The 22,225-nt window shown below is 32.1% G+C and overlaps 2 protein-coding genes and 1 non-coding gene across 3 annotated transcripts; 2 read left to right on the top strand and 1 right to left on the bottom strand.

Moving 5' to 3' along the window:
* Nucleotides 1–2,256: 2,256 nt before the first annotated feature.
* Nucleotides 2,257–2,342, top strand: TRNAY-GUA. Its single transcript is given in 2 exon segments — nt 2,257–2,293; nt 2,307–2,342. It is a non-coding gene; the product is annotated as a tRNA-Tyr (tRNA).
* Nucleotides 2,343–3,511: 1,169 nt separating this feature from the next.
* On the bottom strand, nt 3,512–10,980 carry LOC107018630 (AT-rich interactive domain-containing protein 1-like). Its single transcript, XM_015219160.2, has 2 exons — nt 9,730–10,980; nt 3,512–4,761 (listed from the first exon to the last, which is right to left on the bottom strand). Exons 1-2 carry the CDS (start codon nt 10,732–10,734, stop codon nt 3,913–3,915), a joined length of 1,854 nt encoding a protein of 617 aa, XP_015074646.1. The 5' UTR covers nt 10,735–10,980; the 3' UTR covers nt 3,512–3,912.
* A 6,029-nt stretch (nt 10,981–17,009) lies between these two features.
* Nucleotides 17,010–21,942, top strand: LOC107020366 (mitogen-activated protein kinase homolog MMK2-like). The gene is made up of 6 exons (XM_015220696.2): nt 17,010–17,541; nt 18,665–18,794; nt 19,603–19,740; nt 20,458–20,790; nt 21,069–21,252; nt 21,397–21,942. The coding sequence occupies exons 1-6, from the start codon at nt 17,369–17,371 to the stop codon at nt 21,567–21,569; spliced, it is 1,131 nt and encodes a 376-aa protein (XP_015076182.1). The 5' UTR covers nt 17,010–17,368; the 3' UTR covers nt 21,570–21,942.
* Nucleotides 21,943–22,225: the final 283 nt, after the last annotated feature.

Raw genomic sequence — 22,225 nt, forward strand, 5'->3', positions numbered from 1 at the left:
GGGGGGGGGGGGGTTAGCATTTTCAAGTTCAAATGAGGTCCAGAGCGGGAAGTTTCTAATTTTCCATTTTACATGTGTTATTTCCCTTGAATTTTTTGTGATATATGACCATGACCTTTTTTGGCCAAAATTTTTTGTGGGCATCTGTGACGATCTTATTAATGGTGTGGGCGTCTGTAACGACGCGTGCGTTAGTATCATGAGGTAAACGATCGCATTTTCAAGTAAAAAGAGAAGGCAAATTCAGTAATGCAATTTACTAGCAAAAGGGAGAAGCACAATTTTGCAGTGTGACGTCGAGCATGGCATTTTATTATCGCCCTTGGACATCACACACTATCGAACTATGTCGGGCATGGCAATGATGTTATCGCCTATTATCAATAACCAAAATGAAAAGATCACCAACATGAGAAAGTGGTAGTGGTATTATCCTCAGCCCCTACCAATCCTTTTTACATTCATACTGTAAACTTGTCAAAGGAAATATTGTGTCATCACTTCTAAGTGAAACTGGAAATATATATCACCAAGAGGACGAGGACGAAGACGAAGACGATTAGTAAATACATGGCAATGCTAAATGGAGAATACATCTTTGCAACTACTCTTATTGTATTTTTGATAAAAGATAAGAGCATAGAAATAATGCAACAAAAAGTACAATTGAAACCTTTGTACCGATATATAATTCACCTTACACCACATCAGTCATCAGATGCTTTCAAATATAAACGAAATTAAGTAAACTCTGATGACAAAAGCTCATGGTCAACATACTCCACTGCTTCAGGTACTTATTTGATTTCCCATGATGTCTTGATCAAGCAGAGAGTTCATTTTTTTTCAATGTTTTGTTTATGAACTTAGCATCTTCATTCATGAGTGAGTTGGTTTCGAGGGGCAAACGAACCCATTTTCATTTCAAACAAGTCCCGTGCAGGAAAAATCAAATTTATCATTTTTCGTGTGCTATAGACTATGGATTTATAAAGATCAAGATGTCGATTTTTTTTTGTTGAAATTTTTCATAGATGTCCATTACGACTTTATTAATGGACTGAGTTGGTTCCGAGGGGAAAAAGGCGTATTTTCATGTTCAAACTAGTCTACGGATTTTTGGTGATCCGTTATCCAGACTTGTTTTTTGTCGAAATTTTTCATGGACGCCCATTATAACCTTATTAATGGAGTGACTTGGTCCCGAGGGGAAAAAGACCTATTTTCATGTACAAACTAGTCCATATATTTTTGGTGATCCGTGATACAAACTTGTTTTTGACCGAAATTTTTTATGAACGTCCGTTATAACCGTATTAATGGAGTGAGTTGATCCCGAGGGACAAACACACGCATTTTTATGTTCAAACGAGCCCCTTAATGAATTGGGGTAAAAAAATCTTTATTTCAAATAATAATCAAACACTTTATAATGTGAAATTTTTGTTTACATGCCTCTAACATAGTTGATAAACTATATTCCCTTTGGATCAATACAATAACATGGTCAATACCTGACTTACCTTAATTCTTTATATATAATTAAGTGAAGAAGAATGTGGACAAAAGAAATATAAAGTTAAAACTCTAAAATACATGTTTGGTCATAATTAATCACAAAAAAAATGTCAAAAATAACTTTAATCATGACCAAACACTATTCCTACTTCCTGGGTCGAGTAATATTTGTCATGTTACGCTTATCGAAAGTCAATTTGACTAATTTTCAAAGATAAATTAGATCATATTAATTCGATATTTTAAACAAAAAAATTAGATATTCTAAAACTATATGAAAAGTACTATAAATTACAATTTTTTTGCATATAAATATGATGAAAAAATGCATCATAAAATGTTAGTCAAAGTTTTTATAACTTGACTTTAAAAATAGAAACCATGACAAATAATACCGGACGAAGAAAGTATTTTCAAATATAATTTAACCTTCAAAATAAAAACTACTTAAATATCTCACAATCAAACGCTTTGTATTTATTATTACTCACTTTGTATCCATGTACCATTATTCAATAACTTAACAACGATACAGTTTCTTGATTAAGAGGCACAGGCAAAATTTAGAGCACAACAACGTTTAGCAAAAAAAAAAATTTTTAAAAAAAAATGACTATTTGTAATATATATTAAGTACATTACAAGGTAATAATCTTCTGATAAGTAATGAGTAACTAATTAGAAGTAATGTAGATTTATCTTAAAATTAATATATGGTATACTTAATTATATCAAATTCCGACCTTAGCTCAGTTGGTAGAGTGGAGGACTGTAGTTTGATTGCTGAAATCCTTAGGTCGCTGGTTCGAATCCGGCAGGTCGGATTTTTTTATTTTTTGTAATTGGCATTTTTTATTTTTTGGATCTAAAAAATTGGCAATTTCCGTTCATGTATGAGATAGTTAAGTTAACCACATAAATTTGTCATATATTTTAACTATCATAAGTACGTTTAATTATATGTAGTTTTTTTTTTTGGAATGATATATTAATGTAAGATATAATTTATAATGACAAATATCGTTCAGTTATCTCCTAGAGATTTGGTTCAAACTCAGAGGTATAGTTAGGATTTAAAGTTTGGTCAAATCACAAATGGGCAAAAGGATTTTGGGTTGGGGGGATTGTCGACCCAAAGTGGAGCCAACTTGTGGTTCGAGGGTGAAAGGCTCAAAATAGTCTTGCATCTTTGGGTTAAGGCTCAAAGTGATCCATGAGTTTTCACATGGAGCAATAATAGTCCGTCATGTTTACAATATTGTTCCTCCCCTAAAATTTTGCCTATTATTTAACATTAATTTTATCCCCTCGGCAGAAAATTAAAGTATTTATATTTAGTTAAGAAAAATATGTAGATATCAAATCCTTTGAACCGGCTATTACCTGTATTTACTTTTTTAAATTTCGAAGTCCATATGAAAATTATGACTCTGTCGAAATTGTTCCCATGGAGAGCGAAAACGATCTGGTAAGTTAAGCAGAATACTCTACGTAGATAAACAATTCTAACAACACTCATATGATAATATAACCTGAGATTTTAAGTATGAAATTGGGGATTTTTATTGTAAAATATGAGTGACGTTATATAGTTGAAATTAATTTAAAATCTCCAATTAGTTGAGCATGATTTACTACTTAGTGAGTGTTAATAGCATTGTTCACATGCTTAGGGTTCCATTTCAGCTTTTTTCATGTATTTCTAATTATATGATTCAATATCGTTTTTGTTATGCACGGTTTATAACTAGTTTTGTTATGCACGGTTTACTAATATATGCATAACTCTTACCATCTACCAGATAACCTAAATGATTATATATGTGATTCATGCCTATTTTGGTGACTTGAGATAATGACTTGAAACTTAAAACTCATCACGAACTTAAAACTTCTCGTTTTACCCTTAATGAAGCTCACTCTAAGCAGCTAAAAACTAGTGACATCTTCTTGATATAGTATTTGCTTTGCGCAGAAAGGCTCCAGTTCTGTGTTACACACACAGAAGATAAAAAAGACTATTCAAAGGCTTCAAATGAACACAGAAGCCAAGACAAGAGAGTTGGAAAATATAATCTCAAAGTATACCATGAGGATATCAGAAACTGCAGCAGCATGTGTACATCAACTTACAAAAATGTTTTGCTGTTAAAGAGAGATTGTGTTCACATGTTTGCGATCAAGACGATGGGGACAAGCTGTGCAGGCTAAGAAACAGAGAAAAATTGATATCCTTGAAACTCCGTTGAAGCACCAAAATTCACTGACCCAAAAATTGTACAAGTCCAAGATTGGATCATGTGTTGCAGTCGTAAAAGAAATAACTTGCTGAAGAGCAAAAGCACAAGAAAACTCCGGCAATATACAGTTTTGTGAAATGCCATGATCACTCTTTCAAGATTCATGTACTACCTCCGATCCAAATGTGTTTTTACTTGGTGAACGAAAGATGGAGTACTTAGCATCACGCCCAAAACAATCAAATCTAGGTCCATATTCTGATTCATCATCATCACTGTCAATATTACCAGCATTAGTCCTATTCTGGTTGGCTCTGCGGCGTAGAAGGAAGACGTTAAAGTAGTAGCTTACTAAAGACTCCCTGCTTTTGTTTGGAAAGAACTTGAAAACCTCATTCCAGAAACTTTTCTCCTCAGACAAAGGGTTCGACTTCACTATATCCTGAAATTTGTGTTCTTCTTCTCTTGACCAAGAAAGTGCAACTTCTTCACCCATAGAATCAAATTTCCACTCAGAATAAGCTGATCCCAAATCAGTCTTAAGCTTCCTCCTTTTTTCGGATATATGACACTTGACACAGTCATAAGAACCTCGAGTGTTGCAGCTACAGATATCTTGTCTTCCTTTACCTATAGGACCTCTGTCAACTAAGGTTCTTTTTTTCCCTCGTTTGCCTAGTGGCCAGATTCCAGTGCCCAGCCATTTAGAGTCACTTTCATAGATCTCCTCAATCGATTCGGGAATATCTGCTTGAAACTGTGGCCCAACAGGTATTCTCTTTCTGCGCTGCTTCCACCAAAAACCAATTGCCGACTCTGCAGAAGAACCAGTTGGTACATCGGCCTGATCCTCGTCATTATGAGAACTTGAAGGTGATGCAGGAAACTGCATTGCACGCCTCTTTTTCAGATGATCTTTTGCAGATAGTACTCGCTGGCTGCATCTTAATCTTCCAGAACCAGAATTATCATCATACATAGATGGATGCATCTTCTGTTTTATCTAAATGACAAAAAAGAATCGATTAAGCCAAAGCCTGGACCAAGTTTTTGATCTTCCATAAATTTTGGATGTTCACATAAACATGATAACCTGCTAGATAAGCAGAAAGGCAAGGATAAAAATAGAAGCTAAAGGGCAAATGATAAAGCTCTCTGTACTGCAACTTTGTGCAATTGGGGAAGTTTTACTTTCAGTCATAAAAAAGCACATAAACCAAGGGATGCTATCTCAGTTGCTAATAAAGTTAAGCAATTAAACATGATCTAAGAGGCCTGCAATTGCAAAACCTATTATTCAGCATTTCTCTATCAAGAACACCCCATCTTCTGACAGATCACTATTTTCTATATGAGAATTTTTATGAAAGCCTTTCAATTGTACCATCTTCAAATTCTACTAATTCACCTACAAATTCTAAACAAATGATACGATACTATTTGGAAAATTGACATAATTCTTCCTTTTCTCTTCAGCACAGTGCAAAATTTACATGAAATGATGATGATGATGATGATGATGATGATGATGATAATAACAATAATAATGTGTGGCATAGTGGTCAATAAGTGGGTCGGAAAATGGTGAGAGGTCAAAGTGCATGCAAGCTAGCTCAGAGCCTCAGATTCCACGATTATGAAAATAACAATAGTAATAATTTGCCAAATTCAGAGATATACAACAGTAGGTGGAATATGGTTCCCGGTTCATCCAATAGATGCCAAAATCATTGTACTTTGGTGCTTCTCCATTTAAACTCAGGCTTTTATCCAATTGGCAGGTTTCATAGTTTCACCATTTCACTTTTCCTTCAAATATATTCTAACTTATAGCTATCACTACCTAATTAAGTATGACTGATGAAGAAACTCATCAATCTGTACCTATATACTTCCATTTTTTCAAAAAATGGCAAGTATATTATATATATACTATCTCTAATCCATAACAAGTCATTTTTGAGAATTGGTACACCCATTAAGAAACCACTTAATAGCAACATTACTCAAGAGGCTACAACCTACCTTGTATCTCTTTTTCAATATTAATTAAGTAGTGAAGACCTTGAAGAAATTTTTCCATATATCATGTATTAGACGAGTAAATTTGTAGAGAGAAAAACTAATACCTTCTATTATTTTAATAAGTTTCACTTATTTACCAAATTTGGAAGGTTACAAAATCACTTAAAGTGAACCAAAGGGAGTGCCATCTTACTTTACGTTTTGCTTCCAGAGCCCTTCATAATGTTCTAACATCTTAATCAGACTTCATCAAAAAACAACTTAATCAGAAATAGAAGTGACATCTTTTATTTTGAATAGTTCAAAATGTCGGAAATCATTCCATTATTTATTTATTTTTTTGAGAATTGGTAAACATTGTATTCTTCAACAATAAGGATATGCTGGGGACCTTTAGAAAATCAGAAAAAAAACAAAGAGCAAAATAGTTACAAGGATCCTAAGAATTCTAAGAGTTGATCAAAAAGTTGATCTGAATCCTCTAGTCCTATCTCTTTACACCAAAAATATAGAGATACAATTTAATTCCACTTAACCTTATGAATGGAATTGGATATATCTTCAAAATTCCTACTATTCCTCTCCTTCCACACTAACCACCAAATGCAATGTGGAATCAAATTCCACCAGGTCTTTTGTCTCTTGCTACCTCATCTCCTGATCCAAGAACTAAGTAAATCAGCTGTATGTTCGGGCATAGTCCTTTTCACTTCTGAATAGTTGAGAAACATGGACCATATTTGTGCTGTGGAAGTACAATGTAAGAATAGGTGACTGTTAGTTTCCCCTGTCTTCCACATAAAGAGCACCACGGAATTATGATCTTTTTTTTTTCCTCAAGACTTCATGTGTCAAGCATGCCTTTCTGGTGACCAGCCAAGTAAAGCGTTTAACTTTTGTTGGTGCTGCAGTCCTCCAAATATTTTTCCATGAACTCTGGTATCTGCTACTTTGCAAGTTGCACTCCTTTTTATATGCCCTGCCAACTGTGAAGATGTCATCTTTACTGTGTGACCATCTAACAACATCATTGTCAGTATTGGTGCCTGCAAAATCCCCCACTTCCTCCAACAATTTGGCTACTCTCTCTATTACCCAATCATTTAGAAGTCTTCTGAAATAGAGATTCCAACCTTGTACTGTCCAGGAATCACTGATCATTGCCTCAGAATTGGTGCACAAAATAAATAGATCAGGAAACAAGTCTTTTAGGGTGGTTTGTTTGATCCATACATCCCACCAGAATCTAGTTCTCCTTCCATCCCCCACCTTGATATGTAAATTTGCTTCTAACTTGGGCCATAAGTTTCTAATAGCTCTCCAAACTCCCGCTTCATAGGCATCCGTGCTTATGTTACTACACCAGAATCCATCCTCCCCATATTTACATTTGATTAAATCTTTCCACAAAGCTTGCCTCTCCTCTGTGTATCTCCACAACCATTTCATCAAAAGACTGTTGTTATGCTTCCTCAAATCTCTAATGCCCCAGCCTCCTTTATCTTTTCTATGCAATTCTATGCAAAGCTGTCGCCCACTTGACCAAATTGTATCCTTTGTTCTCTTTGCAGCCATGCCAAAGGAAATCTCTCCTAAGTTTGTCCAATTTCTTAACCACTTCTGCCGGTATAGTGAAAAGAGACATAACATATGTTGGGGGAGAATCTAGAACAGAGTTGATAAGAATGTCTCTACCACCAAAAGAAATGTATTGAGCCTTCCATCTAGCTAGTCTTTTTTCAGTCTTCTCGACTATGTTGTCCCATATCTTCAAATCTTTGTGTGTATTACCTAAAGGCAAACCCAAATAAGTTGTGGGCAATTTCCCCACTCCGCAGCCCAAAATGCCAGCTAGACTTTGAACGTTTGTCACATCCTTAATAGGATATAAACTGCTCTTCCCCCAGTTAACTTTCATCCATTATGAACATTCTATACAATTTTATCTCACTAATACCCAGATAATACAAGTAAAAATAGCATATTTAACTTTGTATTCAGTCAAAAAAAACATTTTATGTTATGTAACCGGGAAAGTAATAGTTTTAGCTCTCTCCAAAGCAATTCCAAACCTCCAAAAGGATACTAACTAGACTACAGGATTCCGTAACCATTCTTTGGGGCATCCTAGACTTTAATGGACCTAAAACCACCAAGTTCAATAGCAAAATATAAAATTGTACTAAATTAAAAATGACTAAGAATAGAGTATTCAAACAAAAATTAGTGAAGTGAAAATTTTCATTAGAAAAAGTAAGAACACTTTAGTGCATGCTCATAAGGAAGGAAGAGTATTTTGAGAGGAAAATGGTAAATATTACTCCCTCTGTTTCAAAAAGAAAGACTCACAAGAATGACCTCCTTTTTTTGGTAACATTTTAATTTCAGTTTTCAACGTGGCATGTTTAAGGCCACAAGATTAAAAGACAATTTTGTACATCACACATAACTTCAATTTAGGACTACTTGATTCAAAAGTCTTCTTTATTTTCTTAAACTCCGTGTCAAGTCAAACTAGGCTACTCTTTTTGAATCGGAGGGAGTACATTTCTAATGTCACTAAATCATCAGATTTCAGAAGCTGAAATAGAGTTTTCAATACATTTCAACACAGAAGCTCAAATAGAGTATAATTAGCAATAACATATCAGTCTCAGTGATGACAGCATAACCATAAGCTTTCGTTTAAAAATCCTTTAACCCCTCCAATAAACTTGGGCCTTGGTGTGGCTAGGTTTTCCAACTATTGATTGTGTATTTGCTAGCTTGCCTTACAGATAAATAACCAGTCAAAGATTATTCATTGTCCTAGCAGAAAATGTCTAGACCATCTTTACCCATGTTGAAGTACATATGTCCTGCGTTTTCTTCTCTTTGACATGTCTATGTAACAACCTACCACAATTCAGATGAGTCAAAGCCATAACATATCTCTAAAAAGCCAACTATTTCTGTATTTGACAGAATAATATGGCTCCTATCCTCAACACAATTTTTGACCTGTCGTTGCTATCCAAGAAATGTGTTATCTCATAAACTTATGAAATACATTTTGTAAATAGCCTCATTCAGAGGATTTCATCCTACTATAAACACAATGAAACAGCTGCCCCTATTAACCTACAGATAGATTATAGAACCTGCACATTGCATTCATAATGCCTCCTAATGCAACTTTAATTGTGCCTTTCTAAGTCAACTTCATAATTGAATGTAAAAGCAAGGTAGTTTTATATATTGGATGAAGATTTAGCCCTTAGGTCTAACTCAACCCAAAAGAATACCAATGATATATAATTCTAATATGTAAGGTCTATGAGTAGTCTCATAAAAGACAGTGAATAAAGTATCAATACGCATTCATACCTAGTTCACGAGGGAAGAACTGTCCAAGACCATATATAAGGAGGCTACAACTCATTCCCTCAACCAATATGGGACAGTCCCTCACACAAAGGACTCAAATGAAGTCTAGATTACAGAAACCCAACATTGAGAAACAACTACATGGATCAAAAAGTTTGGCTTAGATGCCATGTGAGAATATGGCAGTTGAGCCTAGCTCAATCCCAAAAGATATCACATGAGAAGAGAATTGCTCAAAAGCTAGTGCAGCCTTGGCTTTTTGGCTTTTCTAGAACAAATTCAAAAGTAAAAGTGATACAATTGAAAGACATGGATGAAGATGTCACACAATATCCATCACACGGCAAGCAGTTACCCCTCTCCCACCACCCACATACCACCACCATCACTCACATACATGTGCATCAAAATGACCAAAAAGCAACAAATTATATCAACGAGTTGAACTCTCAACTCGAACGGAAGTAAATAAGACATTCTATGAAATTAATACGGCATATATATACAAGCTGTCTGAAATAACTACTGCTGAATACATAAACAATATGAAGTATCAATCTCCAGGAAGAAACTAAAGTACCTGCCATATTGATTGCTGAGCACATGGATCCACATCCTTTTTCAAAAGCATTTCATCTCGCACCAGCAGAACCTGCTTCCAAACCACTTCAGCCCCATAATCCTTCCACTTAGACCTGTCTGGCAAAGTACCAATGGCAAGATCACAAGGATTTTTTGCAACTTCACTTACCCACTTCACCATATCCAAGTAAGATTCTCGCTTCCTCTTCCTACTAACACAATCTTCCTCAACCATAGTGTACTTCGTTAACGACTCATCTGTTCCATTTCCATGCAGAACACTAACACTTTCCCTTCCCTTGACAGACTTCAAATGTTCTTTGTCATAGACAACACTCCTAGTTTCATCAATATCCTTTACAGTAATCACATTGCTGTCCAAATTACTTTGACCATCAAATTTCTCATTACTTCCATTCAACACATCAAAATCCCGAGCCTCATCACCATCTGTAGTATCAACACCATTCCCATTGTCACCATCTTTAGCTTTTTCATCCGAAATCTTCATTAGAACCTTCTTCAGATCCAACTCAACATCCATAGGAACTCCATCCCCACCTGAACCCAAATCACATTTACTCACCTTACTCTTAACACTACTAACATCAGTTTCCCTAACTCTCAACACCCATTTCTCTAATACACCCAAATACTGAACATAAACCAATTTCAAAGCCATCCCATAACTCGAATCAAACCCACAATCCATACCCACTAAACCCCACAACCCATTTTCAGAAACTCTTTGATACCCACCATTTTTCCTCACAACCAAGTAAAGCTTAAACAAATCCACTGATTTCCCATCACCCAACATCGGAGGTAATGGCCTATAGCACAAACTTCCAGCAACTTCTTTCAAACATATAGTAAAAACTTCTATGAACAACAACTTCGCATTATCGTAATCTACTTTATTTTTCACAACATTTTTTGGGTTTTCCGGTTTTCTGAAGCTCGTTAGACTTGACCCATCAACTCTTTTCGACCATCCTGCCATTGATTACCAATTTAAGAACGAAAAACAAAATGCAGAATCAATATAAACAAAAAAACTATCAAAAAACAGAGAATTTTCAACACAGAGTTAACATTTCCATTCTTTCCAACAAGTGTACCAGTTGGGAGGATCTAGCAATGGATTTTAGCTGAGAAATTCTAGTAATACTCGTCTGCCTTCTTCCCTTCTTCAGGGAGAAGGGAGAATTAATTTTTTTCCCCTTTTTTTCAATGCCAATTTCAGAAATGAAAGAGTAGCTTTTATTGAAAAATGAAAAAAAAATAACATTTTTCAAGAATTTGTGAACAAAAAGAGAAAAAAACTTACTTTCTAAGCCACTTTTAATTTAATCAAATACATTAATGAAGCTTATTTGGAATTGGTGGTGTTAATAATAATAAGAATAATAATAATAACAATAATAATAATAATCTCTGTCTAATAATAGTTATACAATATTGACTAGATATACCCGTTTAATATTATTATATTATTTCTTTTATTTCATATTAAGTTAATCTTCGAAGTGTTTCACATTCTTTAAGAAAGTAGATTAGTACATAAATTGAACTTAGTTTTTTTATTTTTATCCTTATAAATTATTGTCAAATTTATAATTAAAATAACTAAATATTAATTGATTATTATTTTCAATACTAACTAATAAAAAGTAAAATTGGAGGGAATATAATTTGATTTTATTAAATTTAATACTTTAAAAAATGTGTTACATGATAAATGATATTTAATAGAAAAGGTAGAACAGACACAAAAGATAAATTATCATTTGATTTTAAAAATTAAGTAATATGGTTATTTCATATTAGTTGATTATTTTATTAAAAATAATTGTAGTATAAAAAGAACATTAATTATTTTTTTCTATATTACTCTTGCAATTTTTTATATTACTCTTGCCATTGACATTTTTTGAAAATGTTTACATTTGTTTGTAAAAATATTAAGAAATTTTTTAAGGATCGAATTAGTAAAATTATATTTTTATTTATGATTTCTTAATATGTATATAAAAAAATTGGTAATAAGAAAATAATGACACACTTTTCAAGAAAAATATTTAAGAATGGAGATGTTAAACATCTCGTCCCTCTCTTTAGTTACTTATTCACTTTTGAACTGATACACTTATTAAGAAATCAATAGAAAAAACATAGTGAGTTTACCATTTTACGACTATTAATTATGAAGTGGATGATTAAAAATTTAATATTTTAAAGAAATTTTACCTTTTTAAAAATAATTAATTAATTAAGGATATAGTAAATTTAAAAAGTTATAAAAATAAACAAGTAATTAAGAATAATTAAAAAAAAATGTATCAAAGTAATTAGAAATAGAAGAATTATAAAATTTTGTCCAGAATTTAGTAAGAACTCTGAAAAGATAGCTATAACCTTTTTCCTTTATTATAAAGAAATAAAATTAAGTCGGGCTCTTTTCTAGTAAATTGTATGAAGCATTTATTATTTGATTAATTTTTTTCCTCCCACCTAACAGAATTTTTTAACAATTTTGTTTCTTGTTTAATAAATTAAAATTGTGGAGTAAATTAAGTAGAAAGTAACAAAAATAAATATCTACTTTATGTCTCCAATGAAGCTATTTTATAAGATCACAAAATGAGATTTAATTTCATATTTTTAATATAAATAATTAACAAATTAAAACTTTTCTATTATAATTCAATTGTAAATACATTATTTTTATTCTAAAATAAAATATTTAGGCTTAATGTACTGTGAAAATTGTATATTTACGCATTCAGATAAATGTATTTGTAACTACATATATTAAAATAAAATTATTTTTTTACCTTAAAATTATTTATATAGAATTTATATTGATTTTCATTTATGTAGAACATTCAATCTATACAATGTTTAGATTTTTTTAGAAAATTAGAAATAACATTATTGGTGGATGAAACTTGTATGATTCTTTTAACATAGAATATGTGAATGTTTGATATCAAAACATGGAGGGTGCTAAAAAAACATAGAGATCTTTAATTGAAAAGTTCGGAGCCTAAAAGTATTAAATGTTAATAAAAATTTCAAAACGCTAAATGAATTTTTATTTTAATCAAAAGGGTAAAATTGCTGAAAGAGCAGCGATTCCGCTCGGTAGAAAAAGTAAAATCACTGCAATAGCAGCGATTTGCAAAATTTAAATTTTTTTTAAAATTTTTTTTTTTAAAGAAATAGTGCCTTGACATCGATTTCTAAAATAATTTTTTTAAAATAATTTTTAGTAAATCGTTGCCTAAGCAGCGGTTTTTTTAAATTTTTTATTAATTATTTATTTGAAATTTTAAAAAAAAAATTAAGAGCGAATCGCTGCGAGGGCAGCGATTTGTCTCCAAAACTTTTTTATTATTTTTAAATCAATTTTTTTTAAAAAAAATATTTTAAAATTTTTAAATAAAATTTTAATTTTTTTAAGAAATTATAATTTTTAAATTTCTTTACTACTTATTCCAAAATAATTTTTTTTAATGATTTTTAAAAATAAGTAGTAATCAAAAAATTTTTAAAATTTTGATTTAAAAAATATAAAAGAAATTCTTGGAGACAAATCATTGCACTTGCAGCGATTTGCTCTTAATTTCTCTTCTTTTTTTTTCAATTTCAAATAAAAATTTTAAAAACAATTAAAGAAATCGCTGCTTAGGCAGCGATTTATTAAAAAATCATTAAAAAAAAATTATTTTGGAAATCTTTAAAAAAGAATTTTTTTTTAAAAAAAAAATCAAATTTTGCAAATCGCTGCTATTGCAACGATTTTGCTTTTTCCGGCAAGCGAAATCTCTGCTCTTCTAGCGATTTTGCCATTTTGGTTAAAATAAAAATTCATATACCGTTTCGAAATTTTTGTTAACATTTTATATCCTTTAGGTTCCGGACTCTTTAATTTAACATAGTATAAAAATGTTTAGTGTAACTAATAGGGTTGATATTATAAGTTATATTAATTTTATGATTTTTATAATATATTGACCTCTATCATGTATAAAAATAATATATAATTTAAATTTATGTAAACATAATAATTCATAAAATTACTTAATTAGAGTACAAATTAATAACAAATATCAATAATAATTCACAAGTTATCAAGTTCGCATAACATAGAGGCGCAAAACTACAACATTAATGCTAAACACTCTGTTAATTATTTAAATATGTAGTTTAATTTTTTAAAATATACTCCTTTTATTTTTAATTAGTTGTCTACTTTTTTTTAGTTGTCCCTACTTACTTGTCCGTCTTGAAAAATTAAGAAAGGATATTTTTTTAAAACTTATACTTTTAATTAATTACTACTTCGAAAAAGGTAGAACATTTTGGAAATCTTAAATTTTTAATTCATCCAATACATAATTAATAGGGGTAAGAAGGTAAACTTACCATATCAATTATTGTTTTCTTAATAGGTGTGTCAATTTCAAAGTAGACAAGTAATTAGGGACAGGGGCAATAATTAACAAATATGCAAAACTACAACACTAATGTGTAACTATCTTGGGTTGTCATTAAATAGGATCGACACTTATGAACCATATGATTTTTATTATTTCTATACTGTATAGATGTCTATTAATACTAAAGTACTTTGAGTTTTGATTGTCTTTATTGAAATATTTTCAAATTTTTAAAAAACATTTATACAAAAATAATAATTACTACAATTACATAATTAAATCTCATATTAATAACAAATATAAATAATAATTCACAAATCATCAAATTGGTATAACACAAGGGCACAAGACTACAATATTAATGTTTGGCTCTCTTGGGTTGTTGTTTTCTAGGGTTTATATATATGAATTAAAATGTTTTGAGTTTTGACTGTTATTATTAAACTTACATTATATTTTTAAAAATAATTTAAAATGCATTTTAAATCTATTTATATAATAATACTATAAAATTACTTAACTTTAAAAATTCTTAATTAGTTTAAAAAAAATTGAGAAAAGATAATAATATTGTGGCAATAACTATGTATAGTTAATATTTTAATATCATTTGGTGACTATTCTTGCCCTAGCTGGTGTCAAAGCTCCATTTTGCTTGAAAGTTTAGTCACAGGCCACTTTTAGCCCTTCCACTTAAGTTTTAGTGTCTTTTAATAGTCAAATTTTTGCTACTATTTAGTATATGAATTCTTGTTGATTTCAAATTTATTGTGTGTTTAATAGCAACTTTGTTTCATTTTTATTGCACATTCAATGAAGTTCAACATATGCTTAGTTGTACTTTTGTTCATGGAGTCGGATATAAATATATATGTTGGCCGTTAAGTTGGGATTTTAACGTAAGATGTTAATCCACTTTATCAATCACTAAGTCACACCTACGTTGCTTGTCGTCTTTCACCTCTTTCTAGCTATCATTTTCATGTAAATGTTATAAAATATGTATTTTCATAGGCTCTGCCTCTATTTGGTTTATGCATTCGTGTGTAATTTCCATACTAGTTATATTTCACATTATAGTACTTGTAATGATATTTATTGGAGAAGTAATAGTATGCACTGATTAATAATAATGAGATTTTTGTGTTTAAATAGTTTAATCTTACGCTGTTAATGTAACTAATTTAGGATCCGTTTGACCATGCGATATGGTATAATGATATGAAATCATGATATGGTATTATGACATGGAATTATGGGATGAAATTGAAGTTTTGTTTGGACATGCGATATGAAATTTTGGTGTTGTATATTTTCTCATAAATATAAAAATTCCATAAGTTTAAAACTATTAAAATAGCTCCAATTGTTCATTCAATATTATCAAATAAATAAAAAATCGTAAAATCGCATAATAAATTATCATAAAATTATTTGTTTTCCACTTAAGTAATTGTTTCATCAATATATTTGAATAAAAATGAAATACCTTTCACGGGCTCTTCAAGATTTTATTACTCAACAATCGTGAAGTGTGAGTTAAAGTTATTATATGTTGGTGAGAATAATAAATTTTATGTCGGTGAGAATAATAAATTATAAAAAGTAATGATGCAATAATAATTTTTATTTATATGTGAAATAAATGGTTAGTAGATATAAATATGGGATTGTTTTAATAAAATATAAACTTGTGGATCAATTTTTGTATTAAAATAACTCGAATAATGATATGGTATTCCCATATGATTCCATATCATGATTTTTGGAGGATATTGTATCACATCTGATGATACTATGTCATAAGATGGAATCAGCGTAAAATCACATATCCAAACACTGATTCCATCTCACAATGCCGTATCATGATATGATATCACATGGCCAAACACCTACTTAGTCTCATATTCTATACTCTATGTAAAATAATATATAGATTCACATGTATCATTCAATATCGCCAACCACATGCTTCATTAATTTTATATCTCCAACCAAAAAATGTTCTGTGAATACAAGTTTTGATGCATATATATTTTGTGTTTTAATTTATTTGTTATAGTTTGACTTGACAGAAAATTTAAGAAAAAAAAAAAGTAAAAAAGAGATTTAAATCATGTTATCTTAAATTAGATTAGATATATGTATCAAATTTCCTTTAAATTTGGTGATCTTAAATATGTAGTATGTATAGTCGAAATCAAAAAGTTAAAAATGAAAGAGACATTCTTTTCAAAATTACAAATAAATTTACAGAATTAGATACAAGTATCCCTAAAATATCAGCGAAATTTAGAGACATACTTTAACTAAATTAAAATCTCATTACACTGAACCATTTTTTAGAAATTTTGTTTACTTTTTTTGTCTTTCGTGGCCTTCAAACATATCTCACGCACTTCAATCGTGTGGAGTCATAGAGTGTGCCATGTAAGTCAAAATGTGTATAATATTCAGGATAATAGGACCTTAGTTTAATTAATATGTGTGTCCAAAATTTTTGTCATAATTTAGGAATAACTTGTGCACAATGGCGTAGTCACATGTAATTGAGGGGTGTCGATCGACACCCCATCGTCAGAAAATTATAATGTGTAGCTAGAGTAAATTATTTTTTACTAATATATATTACATACTGACACTCCTTAATTTCTACGCGATTTTACCTTTTTGTATTTTGACACTCCTTACTCGAAGTTCCGATAGTATTTGATTTTATTCCAAATAACCATGAATCAAATGACCCTAACTATAGTTTAAAATGAGAATTATGGCCACAAAATAATTGTATATTAGGTAATATGGAAGAGCATCGTATGTAATCAAATCTTTATACACTTGTGTGGTGAAAATTTGAAGAGGACTCATCCAGTACAACAATAAAGAGAAGGAGAAAAAGATATGCAAAGTCAATTTTCTTCACGGGCAACAACAATGGCAGCGTTCCAGTTCAAAAGTTCCCACATGATCACGCAGGGACTCTCTAGAAAATTGAAAAGGGAATCACAATTTAGCCACCCAAAAAGGAAAAGACACCAAATCTCCATTTACTCTTCTCTTCTTCTTCTCTTCTTGTTGTTGGGGAAAAAAAGGAGCTTTTTTTTAATTTAGAGTGGTTATAGTTCAAGATTCTTCAACCCCTTTTCTTGTTTTGAGTTTTTCAGATCCCTTTTGGGGTTAATTTCATTTGAGATGTCTCTTGATTCAAGTTCAGCTGATCATGGTGGGCACAGTAACATAAGAGGGGTTCCAACTCATGGGGGTCGTTATGTTCAGTATAATGTGCACGGCTCTCTGTTTGAAGTTTCAAGAAAATATGTTCCTCCTATTAGACCTATTGGTCGTGGAGCTAATGGAATGGTTTGGTAAGAAAAAACAATAATTCCATCTTTTTTGTATGTATGGGTATTAATGGCTTAATTGGTAAAGTTGTTGGGGTTCGTGCTGTGTAAACAGGCGGGCTGCATAGCGGGAGCTTAGTGCACCGGCTGTCCTGTTTTTAGGTTTAAACCCTGTATCTCTTTTTACCCTCTTATTAGTTATACAGGTATGTTAGTTTTTGTGTGTATCACATAAATACTGCTCTCTGAAGAGGAGAAAAGCTTGTCCCTGCACGGAGATTAAGTTTGTTTACCTTGAGGTTATAGCTTCATCGTTTCAACTATTACTTGGTTTAAGCTCTTTGTGATTGTTGTCTATAGGTTTCAAACTATTAATTACACCCTTTGTTTTGTTTTAGAATCTTAAAAAATGATATCAGAACTCTTTTAACTTTAAACTTCTCATTTTATGACATGGATATGTTTCTGTAGTCGTAGAGAAATGTCATGCCAAAGAATCTTACTTTCTTTCTCAAACTCTTTGCCTAATTGAAGACTATTATATAAAGTGAAGTTGAGGGAGTTTCATTTAGTTCAAACATGGAAGATTTCAAAGTATTCGATAATTGAAGTTGGATCCAGTGAATTTGCAACATTATGTGGTTGATATGTGAAAAACTGAATCAGATCATGCTCAGCCATATCTCTGTCTTATGAGAGAAAGAGAAAGAGAGAGATGCTTAATGATATTCACTTCTTCAATTGTTCATTTCCTAATACAACACTGCTATAAGGTCTCTTATGATGAGTTTCCATTAGATTTTAGTCTTTTTGACACAGAAGGTATAGGGGTATGGTTGCTTCTATGTTTCCGTTCGCATGACCATTATCTGCTCAAACTTACTTTTTGCTTGTATATGCATGTCCCACCAATCTAATGAAAGCTCTTGGAAGTTGTTCAGTATGTTCATGATATACATGATATATCATGTGACTTTTTTGAAACCCGTGTTATGCAAGTTCTAGAGTATTTAATTAAATTTTTCCCGTGTTGCAATAGGATCTTATATGTTGCACTTATCCTCTATGAAATTGTTTCTCTTCTATTTTATTACTATGTGACGGTAAACTGCATGTTTATATATATTTTTTTAATTTTTTGCTGCAGTGCTGCTGTGAACTCGGAGACACGTGAGGAAGTAGCTATTAAGAAGATTGGGAATGCATTTGATAATGTAATAGATGCCAAAAGGACATTAAGAGAGATAAAGCTTCTCAGTCACATGGATCATGAGAATGTGAGTATTGTACCTTTCCAGAAATCTGAATATTGCACCCGTGCCTCTTCGACCAATTTATCTTCCAATGTCTTTGCCTTGTTTATTCACTAAAAAGTTGACATCTATCACTACTTCCCTCTTGTCCTTTTATATGTGGTTTTTCCCTTGTTTTTTGCTGTATGTAATATACACGGAAATTTGATTTTGTTTATCTCTGTATTGGGTTTTTTGAGGTGTATGCTATATCACTAGAATAGGCTGAAGAAAAGGATGCAGGCTAGGAAGGGCAATGTGAAAAGAACTTAGGGCCTCTAAAGACACTATATTGTTTTCAGTGGTTCTGATGTCAGTAAGCATTGGTATCGCCAGTTATATTCATACTTTCATGTATAATGTTGGGGGAAAAGAGAAAAGGCAGAAACAAGAACGGAATGAATATTACTGTCACCTCTCCCTCTCCCTCTCCATTTTCATCTCCATCTCCATCTCCTGCCTTCAGTTGGAAAATAGAGGCGTAGAAACAAAAGGGAAGTTTGCATAAGTATAGAATTTTAGTGTTCGAAGAGTACAAGTTTGAAGTGAATACTTCTTTCAAAATTGACTGTTTCATTGTCAAGTTCAATCCATTTGTAAGGTTAAGATGATCTATTGTTTTTTTATTCATAAGATTTACCACTTGAAAAATGGGAAGCATGTGCATTTATCATAATTTATTGTTGTTTATCTCTGAGTACTGTTCTTGTACTTCTGGAATACTTAGCATTTTAAGATCTTGTGAAAGGTGATGTAGAATCCCACTTACATGCAACTTTTTCCAAATATGCAGGTGATTGCAATTAAAGATGTTATACGGCCTCCTCAAAAGAAGAATTTTAATGATGTGTACATTGTTTATGAACTGATGGACACTGATCTTCATCAGATTATTCATTCCAACCAACAGCTGACTGATGAACACTGTCGAGTAAGCTACACTTCATGTTGTGTACTAATATTCCTTAATTGTTTTTTTTAATCTAATCAGCTAGCTGGATTTATTATTTGGAGATGTCGTTCTGAATTGAATCATAGTCATAGCGGTAAACACTTTTCTGGTGTCCAAACAAACTATTTTATATTATGACTTTCCATCTTGCGCAGATTCTTAATATTTGTTTCTCTTCCAGGATGCATGTAAAGATTTAGAATAATGATTGATTGGTTCAGAATCACTAGAGATTTTTGGAAGAGATTCTTATGGCCTGTTTTGACCTTGCTACCTATCTTCGTTCTTCAATACTGTTAGGAACAGCCTGGCAGTGTTTTGTTACCCTGAGTGATATATTCTGTATGAATTAACCTATCCCTCCAAGGTGCATTGCTCTTAAAAAAATTCCGGCTTACTATCGTCTCCTTTACTGGGTTATCTGGTGTTCCACTGAATTGTATAAGGGCTTGAAAAGGGTTTAAAAGGTCATGGGCTGCTTCACCCATTGTTTTAAGGTTTTTGGTTCTATATTCGTATTTAATTACCTGAAAACGATGCAAATTGTCCACATATTGTAAATCAGATGTAAGAATTACGAATATATACAGACAAATTTTATTGTTGTTTTATATTCCCATAATAATGTGCATTTGTTTGGAACTTATCTTCATTTTTATACAACATTATATGTGGTTGCCTTTTTTCATTTTGTAGCATTTTCTGTACCAAATACTGCGAGGACTTAAGTACATTCACTCTGCCAATATCTTGCATCGTGATTTAAAACCCAGCAATTTGCTTGTCAATGCAAAATGTGACCTAAAGATTGGAGATTTTGGGCTAGCAAGGACGACAACTGAGACAGATTTCATGATGGAATATTGTGTGACGCGCTGGTACCGTGCACCAGAGTTGCTACTAAATTGTTCAGAATATACATCGGCAATTGATATTTGGTCAGTGGGTTGCATACTCGGTGAAATATTGACAAGACAACCCCTTTTTCCTGGCAGAGATTACGTACACCAGTTGAGACTTATCACTGAGGTATACTAGTAGATAGCATTTGTAGTTTTTGAATTCATGCATCATCCTAACAGATACCTTAGCTTTAGCAGGAGTATGTCGAACAATGATGAAATCTTTGAATAAGAAGAGCTCCATGTTTGATTTCTCCTTCTGATCTTTGTTTGTTTTTTGAACTTTGTGCACCTTTTCTATCTACTTATTCAGGATTTTCTGTTAATTTGCATGCATTTAGAAGTTCCTTTTTGCTTGGAGCTGATCCAGTTCAACTGACATGCTCTATTTGGTTTTTTCAATAGCTAATAGGCTCACCAGATGATGCCAGCCTTGGGTTTCTCCGGAGTAATAATGCCCGGAGATACGTTAGACAACTTCCAAGGTACCCAAGGCAACAATTTGCTGCCAGATTCCCAAATTCATCTCCCCGAGCTGTAGATTTGCTTGAAAAGATGCTCATCTTTGATCCAAGCAGGCGTATTACTGGTAAAGAATTTACAATGTAGTTTTGAGTATTAAGGCTCATTTCCACACAAAATCTTTCTAAATTTACTGAAATGCTAATGAAATTTGAAAAAGAAGACTACAACAAGATTTTCTGGTTAATAGCCCTTTTCTGGATTATTGCAGCTGATGAAGCTCTCTGTCACCCATACTTAGCACCTCTTCATGAAATCAACGAAGAACCTGTTTGTCCGAGGCCTTTCAGTTTGGATTTTGAGCAGCCATCTCTCACTGAAGATAATATCAAGGAGCTCATCTGGAGGGAAGCTGCAAAATTTAATCCTGATCCAACTCATTGAAAGAGACGTGGTTATATGATGTATACAATAAGCGTTTGGTGACATAACTTCTCTAAAATAGTGTATTAGATTTGTAATGTTCCCCAGTGAAGATGACTGAATAAATATGGTGGAGCTATTTGGTTCAAGAAATTGTTAGTGGCTTAAGTCAGATACTTATTCTCTTGTTGTGTTTGGTTTATTGGTGTTGTATAAAGAACCTAAAGAATAGTCTACAATCAATTGGTTCTAAATACTGACTCCTCCTTGATGCCAGATTCTCTCTGGCTTATAGAACTGAACATTATACCTGTTCAAGTTGTTTGACATAACATGGAAAATTGTTCATGTGAGAATGGACAGTTAATGAATGAGTTTTGAAGTTGTATGTCTATTGCAGTGTTTTACATGTTGATATGTATCTCTGCTTGGTCTATGTCCATAATTTGCCTTCTTATTAATGAAGTTGCTGTAGCACTATACACTTTCTTTTCGGGATAGAAGTCTTCTAGTCGTGTTAGAGATTCATGTGCTAGTAGAAAATATATCATGTGATGAGTTTAAATAGAGTGACACTGTCATTTCCTTATTACCACTCGTCCTGTTGTTCCGTGACACCACTAACAGAGTTTGATTCGTATAACCGGCCCCAACTTGTTTGAAGTTGAGGTGTAGCA

Source organism: Solanum pennellii, chromosome 5, assembly GCF_001406875.1.
Source record: "Solanum pennellii chromosome 5, SPENNV200".
In the NCBI taxonomy this organism is placed as follows: Eukaryota; Viridiplantae; Streptophyta; class Magnoliopsida; order Solanales; family Solanaceae; genus Solanum; species Solanum pennellii.